The following is a 26,814-nucleotide window of genomic DNA, read 5'->3' as shown; positions in this document are numbered from 1 at the left end:
TGGCAGCGCGGCCGCGTGACCCCAGGGCGGCGGGGCCGGGTGGCACCGCGGGCCCTGCACAGAGCCCCCTTGTCCCCGCAGAAAGCGTCCCCTTGTGCGCCTCGCTCGGGGACAGAGGGCGGCGGTGACGGGAGTGTCCCTGTGCTGGGTGGGCTGGGACGCCCTGTGCTGCTGCTGCGGGCACGCACTGCAGCGTTGGACCTCTTGGAAGGATGCACCGAGCCGTGCTGTGCCAAAGCGAGCCATGCCGTGCCATGCCGTGCCACGCTGTGCAGTGCTGTTCCATGATGTGCAAGGCTGTGCCATGCTGTGCCAGGCTGTGCCGTGCTGTGCCATGCTGTGCCAGGCTGTGCCAGGCTGTGCCGGGCTGTGCCATGCCGTGCCAGGCTGTGCCATGTTGTGCCAGGCTGTGCCGTGCTGTGCCAGGCTGTGCCATGTTCTGCCGTGCTGTGCCGGGCTGTGCTGTGCTGTGCCAAGCTGTGCCATGCTGTGCCATGCCATGCCACGCTGTGCCATGCCGTACCACGTCACAACACACAACAGGACCACCCTGTGCCGTGCCAAACTAGGCCAAGCCGCGCCGCAGCCACGCCAGGCTGTGCCATGCCAAACCGTGCCGTGCCAGGCTGGGTCACAGCGTGCCGTGCAGTGCCGGGCTGAGCCAGGCCACACCGTGCCACACCTGGCTGTACCGAGCCAGCCGGGCTGTGCCCGTGCCGTGCCGTTCCGTGCCGTGCCGTGCCAGCCCCGGGTTCGGTGCCGATGACGAGGCCGTGCCGCTGGGCGGCGCACCGGGCGCACCGGGAGGCGGCGGCGGGGCGGCCCGGGCGCACCGGGCGGAGCGGGCGCAGCGGGAGGCGGCGGCGGGCATGGACGAGCCCAGCATCCTGCGGCGCCGGGGCCTCCAGGTGAGCGGCGGGGAGGCACCGCCCGGGTGGAGGCCGGAGGCCGCCGGGGCACCGGGCACCGGGAGCGGCGGGGGAGGGAGCGGGGAGGTGGCGGGGGGCGAGGGGCTGCGGGGGTGCTGTGCGGTGCTGGGGTGGGTGCTGAGGGGGGGTGCTGGGGGGGGGTTCTGTGTGCTCCCCGTGGGTGCTGCGGGCTCCGTGTGGGTGCAAGGAGTGGGTGCTGGGGGTGAGAGGTGGGTGCTGGGGGTGTGGGTGGGAGGGCAAGGGGGGTGCTGCGGGTGAGAGGGGGGTGCTGTGTGTGTGCCTGTGCAAGAGGTGGGTGCCATGTGGGCGTGGGGTGGGTGCTGGGTGTGCAAGCGGGTGCCGTGTGGGCACGGGGTGGGTGCTGGGTGTGCAAGAAGTGGGTGCTGGGTGTGCGAGAGGTGGGTGCCGGGGGTGAGAGGTGGGTGTACTGTGGGTGTGCAAGAAGTGGGTGCTGTGCGTGTGCAAGAAGTGGGTGCCGTGTGGGCACGGGGTGGGTGCTGCGGGTGAGAGGTGGGCGCATGGTGGGTGCTGTGTGTGTGCGAGAGCGGGTGCTGCGGGGGAGCAGCGTGCCCGATGGGACCGGAGCCCAGCACGGGGCCGTGTCCCCAGGGGGCTGCGCTGGGGGCTCCCACGGGAGCAGCGCTCCCTGCAGCCCCCCGCGTGCTGCTGGATCCGTGCCCAACCCCGGGGGGCTGCCGATTTGCGGCCACCCCTCCATCGCACTGTGCACCCCAAAGAGCCCCCCCCTCCCTGCCCATCCCTGCACCCCTTCCCACGGGGACGCTGGGCACCCGCTGCCGTTCTCGGAGGGGAGACAACTGCAGCAAGGACTCGGGGGGGCTGAGCGCTGAGCCCGGGGGCTCGGCACCGATTTTCCGGGTGACCTCACACCTCTGTCCCCATCTGCAAAAAGGAGCCACGGCCGCCCCGCGGGCCCAGGCTGAGCTGTCAGGGCGGCTGGAGGATGGCACGGCGCTTGCCTTCATTCGAGCTGGCAGCTCCCCGGGGCGCCCGTGCTCCGCTGCACGCTCAGCGGCACCGGGCAAAAACCGCGCAGGGGAGCTGCGGCCCCACGGCACGGCCAGGGGGCTCGGGGCTCTCGGCACAGGCATCGCACTCGGGTGCTCCTGCGGTCCCTGGGGAGAGCAGGAGGGGCGGGAAGGGTCACCCTGAAGTGCTGGGCAGCAAAGTGCCCCCCCCCAGGTGCCATCCCTGATGCTGTCCCTGCAGGGAGCAGCTTAATCCTGGCCCCCCCCAGGACCTGCGGATGGGGGCAGCACCCTGCTGGCTTGGTTCTTCGGGCACCCTGTGGGTGCTGGCCCCATGGCGCTGCCCCACACGGGTCCCTGGGGCCTTTGCAGGGTGCTCTGGCTGTCCCCAGGGTGCAGCGGGGCTGGAGAGCCCCCGGCAGCGATGGGTGCTGGGTGCCGTGGGACCGCTCTGCACCCACACAACCAAATGGGGTGGGGAGGCTGTGCCGTGGGTGGGGGTTAATTTGGGGGGCCTGGGGGGCGTCTGTCCGTTGTCCTGCTGTCCTGCCTGCATGTGTCTGAGCAAATAAACCCCGAGGGTGACCCTTCTGCTCAGCTGGCAGCATGGGCCTGAGTAGGTGGGGGTCTGGATGGGGGGGACAGCAGGGTGCTGGGGGGCTCCTGCTCCACATGGGGACCCCGCAACCCCCTTCCCCTGGGGTCACCCAGTGCTGCTGGGTGCGCCGAGGCACCCAGACCCCCCCCCGGAGGGCACCCACCCTCACCACCAGCACCCGTGGGCCCCAAACCCCGCGTCCCCGCGCACGGGGCCGTGATATCACCCGTTGCCAGGGCGATGCTGCTGCATCACCGCGCGCCGCACGCCCCAGCCCCGGGATTTCCACAGGGGCCGTGGGCAGCGGGACGGGCGCGCGGGCACCCCGGGTGCGTGGGGGACACCGTTTGCCCCCGCAGCGGCGCGCGCTCGGCCCCCACCCGTGGGTGCTGCCACGGTGGGAATGTGTTTAAGCCGCTTAGGGGCAGGGGGCCGGTGGGTACAGGATGAGGCCAGCGGTGGGCATTAGCTGGCACATGCACCCGGTGCAGGGCCACGTGTGCCGGCACACTCACGCCGTGCCAGGGTGGGGGGTGCCGGGTCCCCGACAGACCCCGCTGTGCCGGGGGGACAGAGCAGGCAGTGCTCCCGCTGCCCCGCTGCCCTTCGCCCCGTTGCACCAGCCACGGTCAAGCAGCTCGCGCGAGAAATATTCCCGGAGGCTGGAAAAATAAACATCGTGGGGAGCACGCCGGCTGCTCCCCGTGCCTGGGGAGCGGGGGACGGGGATGGGGACGGGGCACAGCCACCCCCTGGGGTCACGCTGCCGCCTGGTGGCTTGGCACTGCTCCCTCTCTGCTGTCCTCGTGCCCATGTGCCCAGGCTTGGCCACAGTGCCACCGGCCCCGGGGACTTGGGAAGGAGCTGCCCCCCTGCGCTGACCCCCGGGTCCCTGCGGTGACGGCGCGGTGCCCGCGGCCGCCCTGACCCCGCTCTTTGCTTTTCTCGTTGCAGAAGGAGCTGAGCCTGCCGCGCCGGGGAAGAGCGTAAGTCCACCGGGCAGGGGACGGGGGTGTCACTGGGAGGGACGGGCTTGGGGACACGTCACCGGCCCCAGGGGTCAGTGGGGGTGGGTGTTGGATGCCACCATGGGGTGCCCAAACCCAGGGTGGCATCATCGTGTTCCCGATACCGCAGCGACCCAAAATGTGTGTGTTAGGGTGTACTGGGGTGTACCGGGGCTTACTGGGGTGGGCTGGGCCATGTTGGGGTGTGCTGGGGTGTTTTGAGCTGTACTGGGGTGGACTGCGGTGTACTGGTGTGCGGCAGGAGGCGGTTGTGAGGCTGTGCTGAGGCTGCGTTGGGGTTTGTTGGGGCTGTTTTGGGGTGTTTTAGGGTGCTTTGGGGTCTTGTGGAAGGAACGCAGCGGTGTACTGGTGCTGTGCTGGCTCTGCTGGGGGTTATGGGGTGTGCAGGGGCCGTGCCAATGGTGCGTTGGGGATGGCACTGGGGCCATACTGGGGCCGTACCGGGGCCGTACTGGGGCTGCGGTGTGCAGGCATTGGCAGTGCCCAGGCGCATCCCAGAACGGAGCAGCCTCTGGACTGGGCCGGGCTGGGTCGGGTGTGCTGGGAGCTGGGGGGGCTGCCGAGCCGTGCCGTGCCGAGCCGTGCTGTGCCGAGCCGAGCCGAGCCGAGCCGAGCCGAGCCGAGCCGAGCCGAGCCGTGCCGTGCCGAGCCGTGCCGTGCCGAGCCGAGCCGAGCCGAGCCGAGCCGAGCCGAGCCGTGCCGTGCCGAGCCGTGCTGTGCCGAGCCGAGCCGAGCCGAGCCGAGCCGAGCCGAGCCGAGCCGTGCCGTGCCGAGCCGAGCCGAGCCGAGCCGAGCCGAGCCGAGCCGTGCCGTGCCGAGCCGTGCCGTGCCGAGCCGAGCCGAGCCGTGCCGAGCCGTGCCGTACCGAGCCGAGCCATCCAGCCCGTGCCGAGCCGAGCCGAGCCGAGCCGTGCCGCAGGGGCGGGCCCGGGGCCCGGCGGGCCGATCCCGGCTCCCCCCGTTGGGGCCGCCGCCGCCGCCCGCCCGCGGGAGCCGCCCAGCGCGGGGGCTGCCGGTGCGGCGGCGGCGGCGGCGGGGGGAGCGGCGCGGAGCGGCGCGGAGCGGCATGAAGTCGCGGCGGGACCGGCTGAAGATCCCCTCGCTGACCTTGGAGTGAGTCGGGGCCGGGGCTGCCGGTGGCACCGGGACCGGGCTTGGGCTGCCAGCGGCGGCAGCGTCCCTGCATCCCGAGCATCCCCTCATCCCAAACATCCCCCCATCCCGAGCACCCCCTCATCCCGAGTATCCCTTCATCCCGAGCACCCCCTCATCCCCCCATCCTGAGCATCCCCAGCATCCCCACGTCCCTGCATCCCCTAATCCTGAGCATCCCCTCATTCCGATCATCCCCTAATCCCGACCGTCCCCTCATCCCATCCCAAGCATCCCCTCATCCCAAATATCCCCTCATCCCAAGCATCCCCTCATCCCTGCATCCCTTCATCCCCAGATCCCTTCACCTCTTCATCCCCACACCCCCACATCCTTGCTGCCCAGTGAGGACCCCATCTCCCCCCCCAGCCCCCATTCCCCTCTTGTGTCCCCCCCCCCCCAAACCATCCCTGGCCCCCCATGTCCCTGCTGCCCCCCTGCAGCCGTGCCCCTCTCCTGTCCCCCACCCCTCAGCTCCCCGTCCCCATCCCCTTTCCCCCGCCCGGTGTCACCCCCGGGGGGGGCCGTGCCGCTGCGGTGCCGCAGGTCCCCGAGGCACCGGGTCCCGTTCACGCCCTTGCCTTGCAGCCTGTCCCCGAGCAGCCAGAGCCCGACGCTGCTGAGCCCCTGCAGCCCCTGCAGCCCCTGCAGCCTGTTACTAACCCTGCACCCCTGGAGGTAAGGCCCCCAAAACCCAAACCCCTGCCCTGTGCCAGGAGGGACCCAGCGGGGAAAGGGGACGGGGCAGCGAAGTGGGTTCCCCCCACCAGGGACATCCTGGGGTGGGCGGAAAGGAGGAGGGATGGGGGGGGTCTGTCACCCCCAAAAGTGACCTGGTGTCTGTTATGGGTGGCTCCGTTTTGGGGTACCCCATGGGAACGCCATCGTGGTGGCTTCAGCTCAGCCTCTGAGCATCCCCGGTCCATTTGGGGGACCCCCCCTTGGGACCACCGTTGAGGTGGCTTCAGGTTGGCCTCTGAGCATCCTCGGTCCATTTTGGGGACCCCCCCCCACAATGGGAACACCATCGTGGTGGCTTCAGCTCGGTCCCCGAGCATCCTCGTTTTTTGGGGGGGATCACCTCAAAATGGGACCAGCAGGATGTCCTGGCTGGCAGTGGGGACGGTGCCTTCCTCCCACGTGGGAAACCTCCGGTGCCCTCTTTTCTGCCCGCGTCACCTCCTTGTGGGATGCTCGGGGTTTCGGGGATGTGCGGGGTTGGGGTGCGAGAGCGGAGGCCACGGGGAGGGTGGGTGCTGGGGCCAGGCTGCGCTTTTGGGATGCGGGCAGTGGGGGACAGTCTGGGGACAAGGACATCCTTCTGGTGGCATCCCGGCCACCATCAGGGTGGGGATTTAGGGGATTTTCAGCCCGGTTTGGTGATGCTGTCCCGTGTGGGGTTTGCACTCGCGACGTGCCGGCACCTGACCCACTCAGGGAGCCGAAAAAACGAGGCCGGGCACCGGGATTTGTGTCACTGGGTCTCCGCGCGGGGTGTCCCCGGCTCAGCGTGGGAGGGAGTTTGGGGGGGGGGGGGGATGCCATATGGGAACCCCCTGGCCTCACGGCCCCATGGGGCGAAGCGCCCGGCACAGGGGGAGGCACTAAGGGGACCCCCAAGGGATGCCCGTATTGGGGAGCTGTGGGCAGGTTTTGGGGCCTCCAGCGCCGGCTTTGGGGGGGTTTGTGCATGAGCAGCGGTGGTTGCATTGCCATGGTAACCCTGACCCCATTTGGGGTGATGTCCTGTCTCTATAGTAACCCTGACCGCATTTGGGGGTGATGTCTCATCTCCATGGTAACCCTGACCCCATTTGGGGTGATGCCCCATCACCGTAGTAGTCCTGACCCAATTTCGGGTGATGCTCTGTCTCTATAGTAACCCTGACCCCACTTTGGGGTGATGCCCCATCACCGTAGCAGCCCTGACCCCATTTGGGGTGATGCCCTGTCTCTATAGTAACCCTGACCCCATTTTGGGGGTGCTGCCCCATTTCAATGCTAACCCCAAGCCTCCATTTTGGGGTGGTGCTCTGTCTCTATAGTAACCCTGACCCCATTTTAGGGTGCTGCCCCATCTCCATGGTAACCCTGACCCCATTTGGGGCTGATGCCCCACCTCCATGGTAACCCCAAACCTGTTTTGGGGTGCAGCCTCACCTCCATGGTAACCCTGACCCCATTTGGGGGTGATGTCCTGTCTCTATAGTAACCCCAACCCCATTTTGGGGTGCTGCCCCACCTCCATGGTAACCCCGACCCCATTTTAGGCTGCTACCCCACTTCCATGGTAACCCTGTCCCCCTTTTGGGGGTGCAGCCCCATCTCTACACTAACCCCGACCCCATTTTGGGGTACAGACCCATCTCCCTAGTAACCCACGACCCCATTTTGGGGTGCAGCCCCACCTCTACACTAACCCCGACCCCATTTTGGGGTGATGTCCTGTCTCTATAGTAACCCCAACCCCATTTTAGGGTGCTGCCCCACCTCCTTGGTACCCCCGACCCCATTTTGTGGTGCAGACCCACCTGTACACCAACCCTGACCCCATTTTGGGGTGCTGCCCCACCTCCATAGTAACCCTAACCCCATTTTGGGGTGATGTCCTGTCTCTATAGTACCCCCGACCCCATTTTGGGGTGCAGGCCCATCTCCCTAGTAACCCCGACCCCACTTGGTTGTGCAGACCCACCTGTACACCAACCCTGACCCCATTTTGGGGTGCTGCCCCACCTCTATGGTAACCCCGACCCCATTTTAGGGTGCAGGCCCATCTCCCTAGTACCCCTGACCCCATTTTGTGGTGCAGATCCACCTTTACACCAACCCTGACCCCATTTTGGGGTGCTGCCCCACCTCCATAGTAACCCTAACCCCATTTTGGGGTGACGTCCTGTCTCTATAGTACCCCCGACCCCATTTTGGGGTGCTGCCCCACCTCTATGGTAACCCCGACCCCATTTTAGGGTGCAGGCCCATCTCCCTAGTACCCCTGACCCCATTTTAGGGTGCAGGCCCATCTCCCTAGTAACCCCGACCCCATTTTGGGGTGCTGCCCCACCTCTATGGTACCCCCGACCCCATTTTGGGGTGCTGCCCCACCTCTACACCGACCCCGACCCCATTTTGGGGCGCAGCCCCACCTGGGGCCCACCCCAGGCCCCCCTTGGTGCCACCATCCCGTCTCCATGCTGGGGGGGGGGGCTCCTTCACTCCCCCGTTAACCCCAATGCCCCCCCCCCATTTCGGGGGGGGGGGGGGGGGGGGCTCCTCCCGTCTCCACGGCAACCCCGACCCCCGTTCGGTGCCGGTAATGGCGGCGGGGGGGGGGGGGGGAGCGTCTCCATGGCAACCCCGGTGCCGCCGGGCGGGAGGGGCCGGGCGCGGCGGGGAGGCGGCGGCGGGAGGCCCAGGCCCGGCCCCGGTGCTGGCGCCGGGCCCGGCCCCGCTCGGCCCCGCCGGGTGCGTGCGGCCGGGCCGCGATGTCGGACCCGAGCTGCTGGGGCGCCGCGCCCGCCGCTTACCGGGGGCAGCGGGCGGCCGGGGCCCTGCTGCAGCGCTCCAAGAGGTGCGGGGCCTGCGCCCGGGGGGGGGGGGGGGGACGGGGGGAGCCGGGGGTGCGTGGTTTGTAGGGGGGGGGAGGTTTGGGGGTGCTTGGGTTGGGGGGGGGTGGCTCTGGGGGTGCGTGGTTTGGGGGCTGTTTGGTTGGGGGGGGGTACGTTGGGGGTGCGTGGTTTGGGGGGGTGCTCTGGGGGTGCGTTGGTTTGGGGGATCTGTATTGGGGGTGCGTGGTTTGGGGGGGGGCTGGGGGTGCAATCTGGGGGTGCATTGTTTTGGGGGGTGCTCTGGGGGTGCGTTGTTTTGGGGGATGCTCTGGGGGTGCGTTGTTTTGGGGGATCTGTATTGGGGGTGCGTGGTTTTGGGGGGGGGCTTATGGGGGTGCGTGGTTTTGAGGGGGTTTGGGGGTGCGTGGTTGTAGGGGGGCTGTACTGGAGATGTGTGGTTTGGGGGGGGGGTTGTGTTGGGGGTGCATGGTTTGGGGGGGGCTCTGGGGGTATAACCTGGGGGGGTGTGGTTTGGGGGGTGTCTTGGGGGTGCACGGTTTGAGGGGGCTGTATTGGAGATGTGTGGTTTGGGGGGGGTAGTATTGGGGGCGCATGATTTGGGAGGGTGCCTTGGGGGCGCGTGGTTTTCCAGGGGTGCTCTGGGGGTGCATGGTTTGGGGGGGTTGCATGGTTTGGGGGGGGGCTCCGGGGGTGTAATCTGGGGGTGCATGCTTTGGGGGGGGTGCCTTGGGGTGCGTGGTTTGGGGGGGTTGCGTTGGGGGTGCATGGTTTTGGGGGGGTGAATTGGTGCGTGGTTTGGGGGGGGGTTGCACTGGGGGTGTAATCTTGGGGTGCACGGTTTGGGGGGCATCGCAGCAGGGGTTGCACCTGGGGGCGCGTGGTGGGAGGGGGGGACTGTTCCCTAGGGGCACCATTTGGGGGTGCATTATTTGGGAGAGCTGCACAGCGGGGGTGCCTGCCAGCGGTGCAAGGTTTTGGGGGGGGGGTTCCACCAAGGGGGGGTGCATCGGTTGGGAACCTCGTGCCATAGAGGGTGCGGCATTTAGGGTCCTGCAACGGGGGGAAGCGATGACCCCCCCCCCACCGAGATGGGCACCGATGGGACATGCACATGCACTGGGTGCGATGCACGACGCCGGGGAGCCCCCGGCGTCACCGCTACCGATGCCAGATTCGGGGCGCCGAGGCTGAACGAGGCGAGAACCCCGCAGTTTTATATAAAACCGGTGATAATCGGGTGCGGGGGCCGGGGGGGGGGGTGGGGGTGGGGAGAGGCCCCCGCCGTGCTCGTAGGACTGGCATGGAACAAAGCGCCGCGGTTGCTTAGCGAACGAAGCCGCCCGGCGCGGGGCTGACGGCGCCTGCGTCGCTCCGGGCGTGGGAATCGCAGCCGGGAGCTGCCTCGTGCACGGGCCGGGGCCCGTCGGGGACGAGGGGCAGCGAGGATGCCGTCCCGGCACGTGGATGCTTCCCAAGCACGTTCCCCGGGGCGGGGGGGGAGCCTCGCGGAGAGGCGTCATTGCAGGGAGCATCCCGGCGGCCTCCAGAGATTGTGATTCAAAGGGCACAGGGTTTGCTCTTCATCCATCAGTATTCCTAGAATCCGCGGCAAGAACGGGGTCTGGCCTGTTTTACAGCGGGCAGGACACGCGCGATGTTGCTCGGCGTGGTTAAGAGCCCTTTAAGGTCTGAGGGATCCGAATTTCCTGCGGCGGGGATCCGAAACGGCCGGCACGGCGCAGGGCCGCTCACACCAGCACTCGTCTCAGCATGGCAGTACCGTTTCCTTAGGCAGCAGGAGGTCTTGCAGAGATTTGTCCCAGGCTGCGAGGCCGTTCCTTGAAGTTGTTTTTATCTCGGCGCGAAGGAATAAATAAGCACGGACCCGGCCCGCTGCGCCACGATGCCCGGCGAGGATTTGGGGTGCCGATCCCGGGAGGAGGCCTGGTGCTCGGGGAGGGGACAACGCAAGCACCCGACGGGGACAGGCTCTGCACAGCGGTGCAAGGCGTGAGGTCTGGGTCGCCTGATGGTGTTGTGAAGGTGCTGGAGGGCTGTGCACGGCCTGTGCTGGGCAGCGTGGTGCATTTTGCCGTTGGAAGCCAGTCCGCAGCATCCCGCATCGCAGCCTCCATCTCAGGAGGTCTCAAATGTCGTGGAGAAGAAGTCGCCCCGGGCACTGACGTGGAAACTTTGGGTACAGCAGCTTGGTTCAACGTTAAGAGCAAAATCATCCCACTGGAAATGATTTTTTCCAGCAAGAAGGCCCTGCAGTCCATGGCCCGTTGGTGCGTGGCGCTTCCCGTGTCGGCAGGCACACGAGTGCCGTGTGTTTGTTGGCGGGACACGGAGGGCTTTTTCTCCACGGCCACGTGAAGGCCGGGAGGGTTCTTAATGCCGGAGCTGGGAGCCGAGCCGGTGGCTTGTACTTTGAGACGGCGCCCATGCCCTTATCAGTCCAACCCTTGCCTCGTGCTGCGCTGGAACCGAGTGCCCGTGCCACCGGCAGGGGCTTTGTCCTGCGTGAAGCTCACGGGGTAGGGAGCCAGAAACGCTGGGCAGGATAAATCCAGGGATTTAGCCAGGTTTTATTTATTTATTTACCCAGGTTTTGGCTTTTCTAGCCCTAACAGCGGGGTCCCTCTGGGCAGCTCGGTCCTGTTGTTCACCCCACGGGCGGTGACGAGCGCTGGCTGGCATCTGACACGCGTTGCCCTACTGCCCTGGAAGGGTTTAGTCACCGACTCTCTGATCTTTCTCCAAAGCACGTCACTTGATCCCGCAGGACAGGAGCAGGATGCCCACGGCCCCGTTGCTTGCCCATCGCCAGCATTTCCCCTTCCAGCTCGGGACATTTTAAAACTCTGCCTCCGGCCCCAGCACTCAGCATCACCCCGAGTGCCGGGACATCACGCGCGGGGCCGGCTGACGCGTTATTTCGCTCCAGGCTCCGGGCTCACAGCCTCTGTTCCACGCTTCCCGCATCCTTTGAAAAAAAAAAGCACTGGATGGTGACAGCCTCGGAGATGCCGTGCGCAGGCAGCGTGTCCCCGCGTCCGAGCGGCTCCGGGGGGTGCTGACGGCGATTTTCCACTCCATTTTTGGTAAAATGCGCCAAGCGTGCAATTAAGCACCGGGGGGGGGCACCGCTGGCAGCACGGGCTGGACCTCAGCCCCGGCTCCTGCCTTCGGGAGCTCGGTTTTGTGGCCCGAGGCTTTTACGTGCCGCGGAGGACGGGCAGCAGCCGTAGCTGACGCGTCAGGCAAAGCAGGGTTAAAGCGCAGCAAGATGGTTGCAGCAGCGAGGGTGGAGCGCGCGGAAACAGGAAACAGCAGCCTCTGCCTGTGTCAAGATTACTGGAACTTGCTTAGCCGAAGATTTTGTTTTCACTTCCAACGTGAAACCTCCTGTGCGGGGCTGCGGCGCTGCCTGCAACGGCACCGCGCTGTCCCCGGTGCGGGGCGGCCGCCCCTCGTCCCCCAGGGACCCTCCTGCAAGAGGAGGATGAGCAGATCCGCACCTTGGCAGGGCGAAACAGCGGGGCGACACCCCAAATCTCGTAGTTCTGACTAATAAACGTCTGCTGGGGTTGGCTTGGCAGCGGACCACGTTGGCTCGTGGCACCTCGCGCGCCCGGCCGGCCGGCGCAGCCGGGTGCTGCGGTTGCTGCTGCCCTGGCTGGGTGCTGGGGAGGGTGTGCGCAGCCGGCGGTGCTGCAGCTTCAGCTGGGTCCTGGGCGTGAGCTGCGAAAGCAAACGGAGGGGCCAGGAGGAGCTGAGGGTCTTTGGGGTGCTCCCTGCTCGCTGGACCTCGAGCAAAAGAGACGGGGCCCGTGTTTTTCGAGAGGCAGAGGCAAAAAAAAGCATGCCTGAAAATGCTGGGTTAAATCAGCCCTTCCCTGCTAGGAACCACCTCGCGCTGCCTGTGCTGCTCGTGTCTTTGGGACCCGCGGAGCATCCCTTCGTACCGGGGCTGTGCTCCCGTGCCCGGCCGTTAAACCACGGCCCATAACGGGCAGCGTCAGCGCGGCAAGGCGGCTCGGCGCCGCCGTGCAGCACGTGCAGCCGGAGGAAGCGCGGCTGCAGGAACCGCAGCCTGACCTACTTGGTTCGAACGCGGCTCTCGAGCGCGTTGACATTTTCGTGGGGATTCGCCCTTGGCCTGGCATTAGCAAAACCCCCACGTCTTTGTCATGCGCACACGAGCTGCCCTCAGTCTCTGCCCTGCTCTGGGGATATTCCCTCCCAGCAGGACGAAAGCTTCAGTGGGGCCGGGGGCGTTTTACAAGCAGGTTCACGTGGGCTGCCCACGGGCTGCAGCACCGTTGTGGGCAGGTGGGCAGCGAAGCAGCAGGTCCCCGCTTGCAGGAGAAGCCCTGGGCTCGTGGCCTGCAGCAAAAGGAAGCAAAACTGAAATTCCCGCAAGGAGCGCTGAAGTCTTGTGCGTTTGGAGGTGATGACACGGAGATCTCGTGCTTGCAGACGTGCCCTTTCTCTTGTTTCCTTGTGGGTGCTGGCATGCAGCCCCCGTGCAGCACCAGGATGGGGTGATAGTGCCGTGAGCGTGGACCCGTGCACAGTGCTGCTTTCTGTCCTGCACTGTCACACGCGTGGCTTCCTCCTGGAGCTGGTCTGGAGGAGCACAGCTGAGCCCTGTGCGTGCAGCACCGACCGGAGGAGCAGAGGGGACGGGGATGCTGCCGACCTGGCGAAGGCAGCGGGGTTTCTCCGTGGGGCTGGGGGCTTAGGGACTGGCTGCCCTCCCCCTGGGCACGGGGGACACGAGGGTTGTAGGAACTGGGGGCATTTTCCACGCTGCGCAGCGGGGCTGGCGGCGGCCTGAAGCAACTTGGCATTTCTGTCGCTTCCTCCTTTTAGATCCCTTTTTCTATTCTTGCCCAACAGCCCGCATGCATCTTCCCTCCCGGCAGGCCAAAACCAGAAGTGGGACCTTGAAGAGATGGTTTGGCTTCCAAACTAACACCGCCAGCCCTTCTCCAGCAGCATTTCTCCGGGGACACGATCTTCCCGGGGGCGGGAGATCCGTGATCGATGCGGTGACCGCAGCCGTGTCCCCTCGCTGCCACCCGGGCGAGCTGGAGCTGGGGGTGCAGGGTGCAGCCCGCAAGCGACCCGCACGTGTCCGAGCCCGACCAGCCCTGCCTGTGCTCTGCTTTCCCAAATTAATCCCCTTTCCTTTTCCCTTCTCCAGTTGCCGAAGCAGCAACAGGAAGAGCTTGGTGGTGGGGACGCCCTCTCCGACCCTCTCGCGTCCTCTCTCGCCGCTCTCGGTGCCGACGGGTAAGGGGAGTGCTGAGGCTGGGCATCGCCCCAAATTACCCCGATATTCCGGGGGGGCAGCGAGGGACTTGGGGGCACTGCCTGGGTGCTTGGAGGCTTTTCCAGAAGGGAGCAGAGGGATGGCGTAGGGAATGCTGTGATTAATCCTCCCTTTCCCCTGCAGCCGGGAGCAGCCCCTTGGACAGCCCGCGCAACTTCTCCACCAGCACCTCCGTCAACTTCCCCTTCGCTCGCAGGTGAGCTGTGCATCGCCCTAATCATCGCCACCACCCACAAATTGGGGCTGTTCTGTTGGTCTTAATGATTTTTTTATTCCTCCCGATTTTCGTTTTGGTTTTGTTTTCCCTGCTGCTGCGACCGGTGCTTCCTGTCACCCTCCAGCCATGCTCCTCGGACTGACAGGCAAGTACTGGCTGGGAGAAGGGCTCTGTGGAGGGGAGCTGCGTTGGTGCGAGCGTCTGCTCCACCTGGGCATGTCCCCGATCCTCTTCATAAAGGATCCTCTTCCTTCTCTCCGTGCCATGCACCCCTGGCAGGGAGGTCCCCAGCTGCAGAAGGGCTGCAGGGATTGCTGCAGGAAGGGAAACATCCCCGTTCCCATCACAGTGTCCCCCAGCCCCAAATTCTGTCCCACTCCGTTCCTCGTGCTCGAGTTCACGCGCGAGGGCAGACGGATGACGTTAACCCCTGGATTGGCGCATGGAAAAAAGCTGGAGGCTTGTGTTTAGCTTTTCACGCTCGTAGTGGAGCAAAAAGCCAAAGGGCTTTGCGGACATCCCCGTGGCGTAAGAGCCAGCGCATCACCAGCTCCGTCGTCCTCGTCCCCTGCATCGTGGCCCTGTCCTGCACGCATGGGAAACGGCGCCGGGAGGTGAAGGGCCTCATCCTGACCCGCTCTGTTGGAAACGTGTCCAAGAGGAAACATTCGCCTACGTGCGAGCATTTGCCTTCCTGTTTATAATGAGGCTCTGCTATCCGTGTGCGCCCTGCACTGGTCCTTAGGAATCCTGATTTCTCCTAGAACGAAGTCCCAAAAGCTAGGGTTTTGCTCCAATTAAAAATCAGATTCTCGCTTTTTATTTTTTCCCCTTTGGAAACGGAGCCGCTCGAGTGCAGCGTGTGGCTGAGCAGGGCAGGGCTGTCACGGGGCTGTGGCTGCCATCGCCTTGGGTTTCCCACCCCAGCAGCGTCCCCATCATGTTGTGAATAGCCCGGGGACGTGAACTGTGCAAAACCTCTGCTATTGCACCAATTTTCATCCCGTTCTGGCAAGAGGCTTCAGGGCTTTCTCACCCGAGCCAAACAGCAGTCGTCTTTCCCACCCTTATCGTTCAGATGTTATTTCTGCACGTGCGTTCACGTGTTTTCTCCAGCGTGCGACAGGCGTGTGCTTGCTCTTGCAGGGCTGATGGCAGAAGGTGGTCGCTGGCTTCGCTGCCCTCGTCTGGCTATGGGACCAACACCCCCAGCTCCACCGTCTCGGTAAGGCTGGCTCTCCCGGGGCAGGAGGCGAGAAGAAGCAAAGTGCTTTGGTTTTAGGGGGAGCACGTGGGGTGAATCCCGAGCCCTGCGGCATCATGTTGCTGCAGCTGCGTCGTGGTTTCCTAATTTTAAGAAAGCTGCAGAGCACCCCTAATGGCGGCAGCTCCTCCTGCACATTAAAGCTTCGCTGCATCCTGTTGGAGCATTCACGGGGCATGTCTCGTCCATGCTGAGTAAGGGCAGGGCAGGAGCTGCTGGGGATGCCGCAGGTGGATGGAATCAGGCCCTGGACGGAGCCAGAGGCTGGGTTTTGGGCTGGGAGCAGGCAGTGCACAAAGTCCTGGCCAGCTCCTGCCACCCGTGTTGCACGCAGTGAGCGCAGGAGGTGAGCGCGGAGCGATGCCGCGTGCTGCCCGTCACTGTTTCCAGTCTACTAAGAGGCTCGAGGCGCATTTTCCCCGAGGGTTTGCTGCTTGCCAGACACCGACCCGTCTCCTGACCGCCCGTGTCTGTCCTTCCTTGCAGTCGTCCTCGTCCTCCCAGGAGCGGCTGCATCAGCTGCCGTACCAGCCCACCCCCGACGAGCTGCATTTCCTTTCCAAGCATTTCCGCAGCACGGAGAGCGTCACGGACGAGGACGGGCGGCACTCGCCCTGCCTGCGCCCACGATCCAGGAGCCTGAGGTACAGAAACCACCCGTGCTGCTGTGACAATGCACAGGGACCCGGTTCTGGCCACTTCTGCCATCTCCTGAGCTCTTCCTGGGACGTCCTGGTCCTGCTTAGCCATGGGGTTGGCCCTGATACATTTTTTCCCCTTGCAAAGGAGTGGTAAAACTCCGTGCTTTTGCAGCTAGGCTCTGCTTTCCAGCAGTCCCTTGGCTGTCAGGATGTGACAGAGGACACTTAAGAACGAGATTAATTGGGCTGAGGTTGGGGAAAGCAGCATTTGTTCCAAAATATCCCTTTCACAGCCTCCTGCCACGTGGTCCACGGGGTTTCGGCAGATCTGGGGACCGCAGAGCAGGAGCCCAAGTGGTGGCATCTGCTCCGAGGGTGCTTTATCAGGTGTCACGGTTGCGGGGCCAGCAGCCTGAGCTGCCGTTAGGAGATTAACCAGCCCGTTTGCACGCTCAGCTTTGGAAGCATTGCCTCCTTTAATGAAAGCCGAGCACCGCAGGCACGTCCGCACCTCCCCAGCCTGCTCTTAAGCAGGAGCGTAGGCAGAGGTGCGGCTCTCCCGGGGCTCCGCAAATCGCTCGGAGGGCTGGGAAGGCGACTTGCTGCTGCTTTTGGCTGCAATTTCATTAAAACCAGATTAATTAGCTGGCAGGTTTGGCAGGTGGCGACCCTTCCGCTGAGGAAACGCCAGTTTTGTGATCAACTCTGCAAAGCACGAGCAGGGGCTCTGTGCTGAGCTGGGGCTCAGCTCCTGAGTGAGCGAGTCGGGGGTTCGTTATGGCATTTATTACACAGCGGTTAATGAGTCGCTGCCTGCTCCTGCCGCTTGCTTTGCATAATGAGATTACGGCCCTGGTGCTGGTGGCACGAGGAGCAACGTTGGGTGAGGGAAAAGAAAGCTTTCTCCTGGAGGTCCCTGCGTCTGCTGCGGGGAAGGTGGGGATGGGTTGGGATTTCTCTGCTGTCGCTTGTGAACTGCAAAAAGGGCAACTGCAGCAACAATTTGTGGGATCCGGGATGGCTGCGGGTACCCGGCTGCAGTCTCGGCATCCTTCCAGCAGCTTTGTCGCTGCCGTCTATGCCACTGACATCACGGCAGGGGCTGAAGCAGAAATGATGGCACGAGAGGAAGCCGAGGATGAGCTGGCTGGCTGGAGCCAAGTGACTAATGCAGCTCCGGTGGCCCGGCTTCAAAACGCCCGCGGCTTTTCCAGTGACTTGGGTTTGGAGAGTTGAGTCTGCAGGAGGTCGGCGCTCCCGGGGCCTGACCAGGCCCTGCCAGGACGTGCGTGGGGCTGGCACCCCCTGCTCGGGATGGAAACGCTGAAGCTGGGGAAGGGGAGAACTGCTGGTGGTTGTAGGCGTGCGGTGGTGGGGGCCCCAGGGACGCCCCAGCCAGCGCGGGTGATCCCGATGGTGCTGGAGGTCCTGGCCCAAGGCTGAGCGCTCCGCTTGGACGGGCTCTAATGGCTTGTGACACCCGGCACAACGAGGAGAGAACAAATTGCAGCAGCTCTCCGGGGGCAGTAGCTATTTGCATACTTGTAAATGACTCGGTCTCGTAACGCAGCCGGCTCTCCCACCCCACAGCCCTGGACGGACGAGCGGAACGTTTGATAACGAGGTGGTGATGATGAACCATGTCTACAAGGAGCGGTTCCCCAAGGTAACCCTGGCCTGGGGGGGGACGATGGCATCAGTGCCCCCGCAGCATCCTGACAGCTCCTCCAGAAAAATCACTGTGCTGGAACATGAAATGCATGAGTAGGTGTGGGGGGTGCTGGGGGACACTGGAGACGCGGGAACGACCCAGGGAGGCAGGGACACGCGGCTCTGCGTCGTCACACGTGCAGGCAGCCGTCTCCGGAGACCCTGGTGGGGCTTCTGCAGGCTGGTCCCAGGTGGGACCAGAGGTTGGAGCTGCGGGAGGTGGCAACGTGAGGCGGGGAGGTGGCACGGGGACACGTGCTCGCAGGCGTCACCGTCCCTTCTGCCTCGCAGGCCACGGCCCAGATGGAGGAGCGCCTGCAGGACACCATCAGGAACTTCTCTCCAAGCAGCACCCTGCCGCTGGCGGACGGGGTGCTGGGCTTCATCCACCACCAGATCATCGAGCTGGCCCGCGACTGCCTGGCCAAGTCCCAGGGGGCTCTCATCACCTCCCGCTACTTCATGGAGCTGCAGGAGAAGCTCGAGAAGATGCTCAGAGACGTGAGTGGGGGAAATTCCCTGCCCGGCGCCGTCTCCCGAGACCATCGGTGACTCCTGGCTTCCGTCCCCTTTTCCGGCAGGCTCAGGAGCGTTCGGAGAGCGAGGAAGTGAAGTTCATCGACCAGCTGGTGAGGAAGCTGCTGATAATCATCTCCCGTCCTGCACGCCTCCTGGAGTGCCTGGTAAGACGCTGCAGCTCCCTGTGGGTGTTTGTCTTCCACGGTCAGTTCCACGGAGGAGGCGTCCCGCTAGGAAGAGCCTCTTCTCTCCACCCTGCTTGGTCCCCCATGGGAATCGCTGCTCACACGCAGCAGCCTGGGCTGCCGAGATGAGCTGAGCCCATTCTCAGGGTTAGAGCCATTTCGTGGAGGGGAGAGGCTGGTTTTTCCTAGCGGAGCATGGGGATGGGAACTTCTTTGCCAGCCTTCTCACCCGGGTTTTGTTGTGCTACATCATGCTCAATTTCTGAAACGCTCGCTTTCCATAAGTGCTGTGGTTCCAGCGTTTTCTGAGGCATGCTGCTGGTGTGCTCTCTGTAAGGTTTCTCCTCCAAAGCCAGGTCGCAGGCTGCATGGTTTTTAAAATCCCTTTATGCTTGGAGGAATGATGCTAGAGCCAGGAGCAGAGCGTTCAGCTGTCTCCAGCAAACATCCAGAGCCTGTGCCCCAATCATGGTGGTGCTCAGAGCGAAGGCCAGACTTGGCAAAGCCTCACTCCCTGACCACACTGGGTTTTTCCCCGTCTAGGAGTTTGACCCCGAGGAGTTCTATCACCTCCTGGAAGCCGCAGAGGGACACGCCAAAGTCGGCCAGGGAATAAAGACCGACATTCCCCGGTACATCATCAGCCAGCTGGGGCTCGTCAAGGACCCGCTGGAGGGTAAGGAAGAGCTCGGGCGAGGTCTGCGGGGGGCCGTGAGCCCCTCCTGCTCCCCGTCCTGCCGCGGCGAGCGCAGACAAGCACTGGGAGGTGCAGGCGGTGGCTGGAGCCGGCTGGGCTGCAGGTCCAGGACGGCAGCCAAGCCTCCAGGCCAGCCCAGCATCTCGTTATTGCTCCCAACATGTTCAGCAGAGCAGATTAATCTCAAGAACACTTAATCCATAGGAAGCCAAAGCTTTGGGGGGGAGCCGTAATCCTTGAAGAACACGGGAATGACTATGGGAAAAAGAGAATTATGTAAATGTTTGACCTCTGGTTTAACCTCCTAATGCCCTGACCTGAATTTCTCCAGACAATAGCTTGAACAAAGCATGTAGCTAACCCCCCGCGGGATCTCTGAGACTGGAGGGAAGGTGATAGCTGGGGGATTCTTTTGGCATAAAGGGGGGTCGAGCATGAAAAAGGTGAATACCGTCACTGTCTTCTGCAGAAATGGTGCAGCTGGACCACTTCGACAGCGGGAACACCATCACGCCAGAGAACGACGACACCTGCGAGGTGAGCAGGGTCCCACCTGCGTGTCCCCACACCGTGTCCCAGCCGGTGCCTCCAGCACCACCCTGCAGCTCTGTGTAGCTATGGCTCCGTGCAAGTTCCTGCCTGCCAGCAGCACGGGGGCACGCGGAGCACCCGTGGGCACGCTGAAACCCCTCTGCCTCTTTTCAGAGCCAGCCTTCGGTCACCGCTCCTCGGAGGAAACCCTGCGAGGGTGACTTCGAGACCATCAAGCTGATCAGCAACGGGGCCTACGGGTGAGTTGGGGAGGGCTGGGCAGGCGCTGGTGGCACGCCTGGAGCATCCTTCCCTGCCGTGCAGCAAACACACCGCCTGGCAGCGTGCTCGTGGTTTCCAACCCTTGTTTCCACCTGTAGACACCTCCAAGCCCACGTGCACTGAATTTGCTTGTTTCTGACCATAGCTGCTGCTCCTCCTGCCTTGTCCAACCCCCTGTGCCGTGGGATCGGTGCTGGAGGTTGGAGAACGTGTTCTGAGGTCCAGTTGCTCGCTCTCTCCTAGGGCCGTGTACCTGGTGAGGCACAGGGAGACGCGGCAGCGTTTCGCCTTGAAGAAGATCAACAAGCAGAACCTCATCCTGCGCAACCAGATCCAGCAGGTCTTCGTGGAGAGGGACATCCTCACCTTCGCCGAGAACCCCTTCGTGGTCAGCATGTTCTGCTCCTTCGAGACGAAGCGACACCTCTGCATGGTGATGGAGTACGTGGAAGGTGAGGAGGGGGCTTGGGGTGGTGCAGCGAGGAGGGTGGACAAGTGGAGAGACCCTGATGCCAGCCAGGTGTCTGAGCACTGAGGATGCCATCCTGATGTCTCCTGCTTTGCTTTGCTTTGGGGAGCAGGGGGAAGCCCTGCTGTCATCCCGAGTCCCACCCTGATGAAGGTGGTGGCTGTCTCACCTAGGAGAACGTTTCTGCCCCGTGCTCGGGCAGAGCTGCAGCTCCGAGGAGGGACGGGAGGGTCTCACTGGGAGCCTGCCTAATTCTTCCCGGAGACCCCCCCCGTCTTTTCCAAGTGCTCAGGAGCAGCCGTGTTGTTCCCGCAGGAGGGGATTGTGCCACGCTGCTGAAGAACATGGGCCCGCTGCCCGTGGACATGGCGAAGATGTACTTTGCTGAGACCGTCCTCGCGCTGGAGTACCTCCACAACTACGGCATCGTGCACCGCGACCTCAAACCCGACAAGTGAGGACGGGGGTTGGTCCCACAAGGGGGCAGGGGCTGGGCTGGGAGGGAGAGGGCCTGCTCCAGGCCAGGAGAGGAGGACAACGAGGCGGTGCCTTCTCTTCCAGCCTGCTCATCACCTCCATGGGCCACATCAAGCTGACGGACTTCGGCCTGTCCAAGATTGGCTTGATGAACATGACCACCAACCTCTACGAAGGGCACATGGAGAAGGACACTCGGGAGTTCATGGACAAGCAGGTACGAGGGTGGCCCTCGCTGGCACCCGAAACAGGCTCGGGGCCCGGTGCAGAGGTTGGTGCGGAGGTGTCAGCAGCACCGCTGGTTCGAACGCAGGTGTGCGGCACGCCCGAGTACATCGCGCCAGAAGTCATCCTCATCCAGGGCTACGGGAAGCCCGTCGACTGGTGGGCCATGGGCATCATCCTCTACGAGTTCCTGGTGGGCTGCGTCCCCTTCTTCGGGGACACCCCCGAGGAGCTCTTCGGGCAGGTGATCAGCGGTGAGTGCCTGCAGCCGCCGGCACGTTTTGCTGCTCGCTTTGCTCGTCCTGCCCAGCCCCTCGCCCCCGTCCGCTGCTCCCTGCACCCGAGGGGCTCCACGCTCACCTCCCCTTTTGTTGCAGATGAAATCATGTGGCCGGAGGGGGACGAGGCTCTTCCTGCTGATGCTCAGGACCTGATCACGCGGCTGCTGAGGCAGTGCCCGCTCGAGCGCTTGGGCACCGGTACGTGTGCCGTTTGCTTGTGTGAGATTGAAGCCAAAGCGTGTCCTGCTGTATGAAGGACATGGTGCAAGGCACAGATCCGTCCTGGGGGAGAGGAGATGGTGCTGTTGGGGCTGGGAGCATTTCAGGGTGTGCTTCCCTCACGGGGGTTTCTCTGCCTGCCAGGGGGTGCGCACGAGGTGAAGCACCATGCCTTCTTCCTCCACCTGGACTGGAACGGGCTCCTGCGGCAGAAGGCAGAGTTCATCCCCCAGCTGGAGTCCGAGGACGACACCAGCTACTTCGACAGTGAGGCCAGCTCCAGCCCCTTGCCCCCGCGATCTTTTGTCCCCGCTGCAGGGCGGATGCTGCAGCAGGAGATGAAAATCTCCTGGGTGAACTCTGTCATTTTACACCCTGAGCTAAGTCACAAAAAACAGATGTAAATCTGTTTCCGGACTGCTCAGCCTTAACAAAAGCATTGCTTTCTCATCCCAAAACGTTCCCAGGGTTCCTAATGCCTCCTGTCCCCTCGTGGTGGGATGTCAGCCCTCACCACTGCTGCTCTTGTTTTCAGCTCGCTCCGAGAGGTACCGCCACTTGGATTCAGAGGACGAAGAAACCAATGACGAGGAATCCTCCGTGGAGATCGGCCAGTTCTCCTCCTGCTCCCATCGCTTTAGCAAGGTGCTTGAATCCGTCCTCTAAAACCCCAGCGGGGTGGTGCATGGGTGCTTGCCCCACAAGCAGGACCCCCCCCCAGCAGCATAACCACTCCGTTCCTACCTCTCGCCTGTTCCCCAGGTGTACAGCAGCTCCGAGTACCTGGCCACGCACTCCAACCTCAGCCTCTCGTCCTCCGATCGGAGCCACAGCGAGGACAAGGAGGACAGGGGGGAGCGCTGGGAACGGCACTCGGGAGATGAGGACAGGAGCCGGCTGTCGGGCGCAGAGCCCCGGTGAGTGGTGGGACGGGGACTCTGATGTGAGCACGGGGTGTTCCCATCAGATGGTGTCAGTGGAACGTGTCCTGGGGTGCTGCAGAGACCCAGGACCACCCTTCCTCACTCATTTATGGGTGCTCTGCGCCCTCTGGCTCCCTCCCTGCAGACTGCGGTCCTGGACGTCCTGCAGCTCCACGCCGTACACCTCCCAGCACGAGCGCAGCCGCAGCCCCGCCGCCCTGACCAGCACCTACAGCCTGGACACCATGCCCAAGTTTGCTTTCTCCTCGGAAGACGAAAGCCCTTGCGTGGCACCGGCCAAGCCAGAGCGACCCAAATTTGTGCTGGGAGACCCCGACGCTGGGGCCAGCACGGCGGTGAAGACTTCGGCGTTATCTGGTGCGTGGGTTTTGGGGGCAGATGGGGTCTCTAACGGTGTTGGGTGGCTTCTCCACACTCTCCTGAACCCTGTAGAGGGTCCAAAGGGACCCTCCTCAGCCATTTCACCACCTCCTTCCTCCTCCCTTTCAGCTGATCTCGTCAGCCTGAACCGCATCCGCCTGCGGAGCAACAGCACCGGCACCAAAAATTCGGCTCCCAGGGGCTTGGAGCCGGGCAGCAGCCGCCGGCTGAGCAGCCAGAAGGACGGGACGGAGAAACCAAGAACTTCTCCCGGCAGCCGAGTGCCCAAATCCGCCTCCGTCTCGGCCCTGTCCCTCATCATCACGTCAGGTTCGTGGCTGGCTTCTGCAACCGCCGCGGCCGCCGTGTGGCTTCCCGGGCACGAGCCGCCTTCTTCTCCTTGCAGATGACTTCAGCAGCGGTGCCCTCATGAGCCCCATCTCCCCCCACTCGCTCTCGTCCAACCCCTCTTCCCGCGACTCGTCCCCGAGCCGGGACTCTTCCCTCGCCATCACCAGCCTGCGGCCCCCCATCATCATCCACAGCTCGGGCAAGAAGTACGGCTTCACGCTGCGAGCCATCCGGGTCTACATGGGGGACAGCGACGTCTACGCCGTGCACCACATGGTCTGGGTAGGTGGCCCCGGGGACCGGTGACACCGGTGGGACACACCACGGGTGGGAGACGTGGGTTGTGTCCGAGCAAAAGCCTGGCTCTTCTGTTGCAGAGCGTGGAAGAAGGGAGCCCTGCCCAGGAAGCGGGGCTGAGAGCTGGAGACCTCATCACGCACGTGAACGGGGAGTCGGTGCTGGGCTTGGTGCACCGGGACGTCGTGGAGCTGCTGCTGAAGGTAGGCGCCTCGCTCTGCTCGCCCGGCTTGCTCGGGACCTGCGTGCGGCTGCCCGAACCGGCGCGTCAGGCCCGAGCAGCAAATTATCCCTGACCCTCGGGAGCGTGGGAATCCCAAAATCTGACGGTGCTGGAGGCGACGCGGGTCTGACTCTGCCTGCTGCAGCGGAGCCGCCAACGCCACGGAGCTGCCACCCAGCAAATGGATGTGAAACGCAGCAGAGCACAGGGTTTAGCTTGTGGGGGGATCAGGGGTGACGTCTGTGAGATGTGGGGCTCGCGGCTGCCTTGCAGAGAGCTCTGTGGGGTTAAACCCTGGTGCTTGGGTCCAGCATGCTGCAACGATCCCTTTTGTACCCGCAGAGCGGCAATAAAGTAGCCCTGCGGACCACCGCCCTGGAGAACACCTCCATCAAAATTGGCCCTGCCCGGAAAAACAGCTCCAAGACGCGGATGGCCCGAAGGAGCAAGAAGAGCAGGAAAAGGGACAGCCAGGACAGGTGAGAATAAACAGAGGGGGATGAAATGGCACCTTCCTCCCGGGTGTCCCGGGAGCTGGAACGCCACCTGCGTGGATGCTCTGGTTCTCCAGTACCACGAGGTCCAGGTGGAGAAGCACAATCCCACCAGATTCAGGTCTGCTGGCTTTAAAGAGAGCTGGCACCAGTGTCTCCAAGGGCCCCTGCTTCTCCCTACCGTTTGTGACCAAGCTCCCTTTTGCGCTTCCTTCCAAGGAGGAAATCCCTTTTCAAAAAGATCTCCAAGCAGTCGACGGTCCTGCACACCAGCCGCAGCTTCTCCTCCGGCCTCCACCACTCGCTGTCCTCCAGCGAGAGCCTCCCGGAGTCCCCCACGCACAGCCTGTCCCCGGGTCCCGCGACGCCCTGCCGCAGCCCTGCTCCGGACCTGCCCCCAGGTACCGGGGCCGCTGCCCGCATGGGGTCGGGTTCCTCTTTATCCCCTGGGGGGGGGGACGGTGGCATCCCTGGTGGATGGTGACTTCTCTCCCTCTCTCCCCGCGGCAGATGCTGTGTCCCCGCAGAGCACCTCTCCCTCCTCCAGCACCCCAACGTCACCCGCCGGCCACGTGCGCCCCAGCACCCTGCACGGGCTGGCTCCCAAGCTGAGCGGGCAGCGCTACAAGGTGGGGCGCCGCAAGTCCACCAGCAGCATCCCCCCCTCGCCCCTCGCCTGCACCCCTGCCTGCGCCCAGCGGCCGACGTCCCCGCAGAGGTCCCCGTCCCCGCTGCCGGCTCACCCCAAACCCTCCCACCCCTTCCAAGGCAAGACTCTGTCCCCCCCCACCATCGTGCGGCAAGGGTCGCGGCCGCGCAGCGCCGAGTGCCCCCGCTCCCCCCTGCTCAAGCGCGTGCAGTCGGCGGAGAAGATGGCAACCTACCTGGCCGAGAAGAAGACCGTGGGCGGCCGCAAGCTGGGGCTGGAGATGCCTCTGCGGGATGGGGCCGGGGAAGTTTTTGGGGAGGGCGACGCGCCCGTCCCGCTGTACCCCGGGGAGCACGGCTACGGAGCGGTTTCGCGGCCGGCGGAGCAGGAGATGGTGGTGATGAGGCGCCTGAACCTCTCCGAGCGCCGCGACTCCTTCAAGAAGCAAGAAGCCGTGCAAGAAGTGAGCTTTGATGAGCCGGGAGGCGAGGACGGGGCCAAGAACGACGCCGGGCAGGGCGCAGGCACGGGGCCAGCCGAGCCCAAACCCGCCCGGGTGCCGCAGATCGCGGTGCAGGGCTCGGAGAGCGACGAGCAGGAGCAGGGGGTGGCCGGCTGGGAATGCCAGGCCTCCTACCCCCTCCGCCTCTTCAGCACCGACAGCACCGCTGGCATCGCCTTGCCGCGGCGGGACGGCCACCGGCATCACCGGACCTGTGGGGACGGGGCCCCCTCGGGGCTATCGGCACGGGGCGTCCCCTAAAACCTCCCCAACTTGGGGCACGTCCCGTGCCGCTGCGCCGTGGGATGAAAACGGTTTTTATCGCCAGACCGTGCCACGATCCAGAGCTTTGCCTTTTGTACTAACTGCAGAGACGCCCGGATTTCTGTCGCGGGGGCTCTCGGCGTGGCGGTGGCGTTTCCCCATCAGGGCCCGAAACTTTGTGAATAGAAAGGACTCGATGCAAATACTTGGAACTAATTTATTACTTTTATAAGCTAAACAGAGGCGTTGCAGGGTCCAAGCTGTCCCAGCCTTTCCCGTGTGTTTCCCGGCCCCCGTCCCGATGACACGACGTTTTCTAACCAAAAGAACCACCAGCTTTTCCCCGTTTGTTCACTTTCAGCTGGAAAAGCCCCCAAAATGCAGTCACGAGGCAAGTTTTCCAAGTAGCAATGAGGCCGAGGGCTCCCCTCTGCAGACGTGCATTCAGGGTCGCCTCCATCTCCATGAACCCCACCTGGTGCCCCCCTGTTCCCGCAGGAAAATCCCCCAAACCCCCCAAAACCCGAGTGGGTGCCGTGCCAAGGGCCACGGGGTTCGTTTTATAAACACGTTGCGGATGGAGAGGTTTTATTTTTTTTATTATGATTCCTTTTGAGAAAGCCCCAAACCACTCTGCCAACCCGCTCCATCGTCTTTCTCAAGAGGAGCGGGGCTGGGGAGGATAAACCTGGCCCAACCATTGCTTGGGGTTCAGCAATTTGATGCAAATAACAGGGTTTTTAGGTTTTTTGGTTTTTTTTTTTGTTTTCCCTATTCTGCCATGGTGCACCTTTGGGCATTCACGGGGTGTGGTTGGTGCATTTCATGAAAAGCCAGTATTTCCATTTTTCCCCCCCAAAAAAACCACAGCATTTCAATTCTTCCCAAAAAACAGCAACCCAAGTGAGCTCTGCTCTACCTGTAATTTCTAAATTTCTTCTCCCGCAGCTCTCTTCCCGACGGACCAAGGGCCAGCCCAGCGCTTCCCCCCCCCTGTTTCTAACGTTTTCTATGCTCTAACCTTTGCTGCTGCATGCACAGGGCCACGCTGCCGCGCTCCGGCTCCTCGGTGCCACCTCCCACCCTGAAGCGTTGGCTCCGTATTTCACTGGATTATTTCGTGTGCGTGCGGTTCGTGCGAGGCTCTTTCGACAAGGCTCGGCGTTTCCTCCCCTCTCTCTCCCTTTTTTCTTACGACGCATCTTTTGCGGCATGCGAAGGGTTTGTTTTTTTTTTTATGGAAAATGTCGTAAAAGCGGATGGGACCTTGCCTTCCTGGGCTGTGCCGAGCACCGGTCTTGTTGTTACCTTCGGGAAGTTTTATGTTGTATTAAAATTGTTCCTTGGGATGTGCTGCGGCGTGGGGTCTTCTGAAACGGAGCGGCTGGGGCTGGAAGAGGCTGGATG

General features: G+C 63.7%; 1 protein-coding gene across 7 annotated transcripts; it reads left to right on the top strand.

The window, feature by feature from the left end:
- Positions 1–794: 794 nt before the first annotated feature.
- On the top strand, positions 795–26,756 carry MAST3 (microtubule associated serine/threonine kinase 3). Of its 7 annotated transcripts, none has more exons than XM_083811289.1 (28): positions 795–908; positions 3,471–3,502; positions 13,478–13,566; positions 13,730–13,802; positions 13,948–13,968; positions 14,970–15,048; positions 15,574–15,731; positions 17,319–17,394; positions 17,730–17,939; positions 18,020–18,121; positions 18,686–18,818; positions 19,309–19,376; positions 19,545–19,630; positions 19,896–20,104; positions 20,437–20,575; positions 20,683–20,815; positions 20,912–21,077; positions 21,201–21,302; positions 21,468–21,590; positions 21,859–21,968; positions 22,086–22,240; positions 22,392–22,624; positions 22,757–22,957; positions 23,034–23,260; positions 23,356–23,478; positions 23,841–23,977; positions 24,212–24,393; positions 24,503–26,756. In XM_083811289.1, exons 1-28 carry the CDS (start codon positions 870–872, stop codon positions 25,402–25,404), a joined length of 4,308 nt encoding a protein of 1,435 aa, XP_083667415.1. In that variant the 5' UTR covers positions 795–869; the 3' UTR covers positions 25,405–26,756. The 7 variants fall into 7 exon arrangements, with proteins under 7 accessions (XP_083667415.1, XP_083667413.1, XP_083667409.1 ...); XM_083811287.1 differs by lacking the exons at positions 795–908; positions 3,471–3,502 and adding exons at positions 4,535–4,657; positions 5,285–5,374; XM_083811285.1 differs by lacking the exons at positions 795–908; positions 3,471–3,502 and adding exons at positions 8,158–8,267; positions 9,312–9,461 and having other exon boundaries at positions 9,903–13,566.
- The last annotated feature ends 58 nt before the right edge of the window (positions 26,757–26,814 follow it).

Source organism: Anser anser (assembly GCF_964211835.1).
Source record: "Anser anser genome assembly, chromosome: 25".
Lineage (NCBI taxonomy): Eukaryota > Metazoa > Chordata > Aves > Anseriformes > Anatidae > Anser > Anser anser.
Note: the sequence above shows the minus strand (reverse complement) of the source record. Positions and strands in the feature narration are given on the sequence as shown.

What these genes read in the sequence shown, in the direction of transcription:
- MAST3 (XM_083811283.1), top strand. Translation starts at nt 8,045, where the DNA reads ATGGCAACCCCGGTGCCGCCGGGCGGGAGGGGCCGGGCGCGGCGGGGA. An exon ending in CATGCTCCTCGGACTGACAG is followed by an intron (nt 13,969 to 14,969) that starts GCAAGTACTGGC and finishes TTGCTCTTGCAG; the next exon opens with GGCTGATGGCAGAAGGTGGT. An exon ending in CACGCCTCCTGGAGTGCCTG is followed by an intron (nt 18,122 to 18,685) that starts GTAAGACGCTGC and finishes TTCCCCGTCTAG; the next exon opens with GAGTTTGACCCCGAGGAGTT.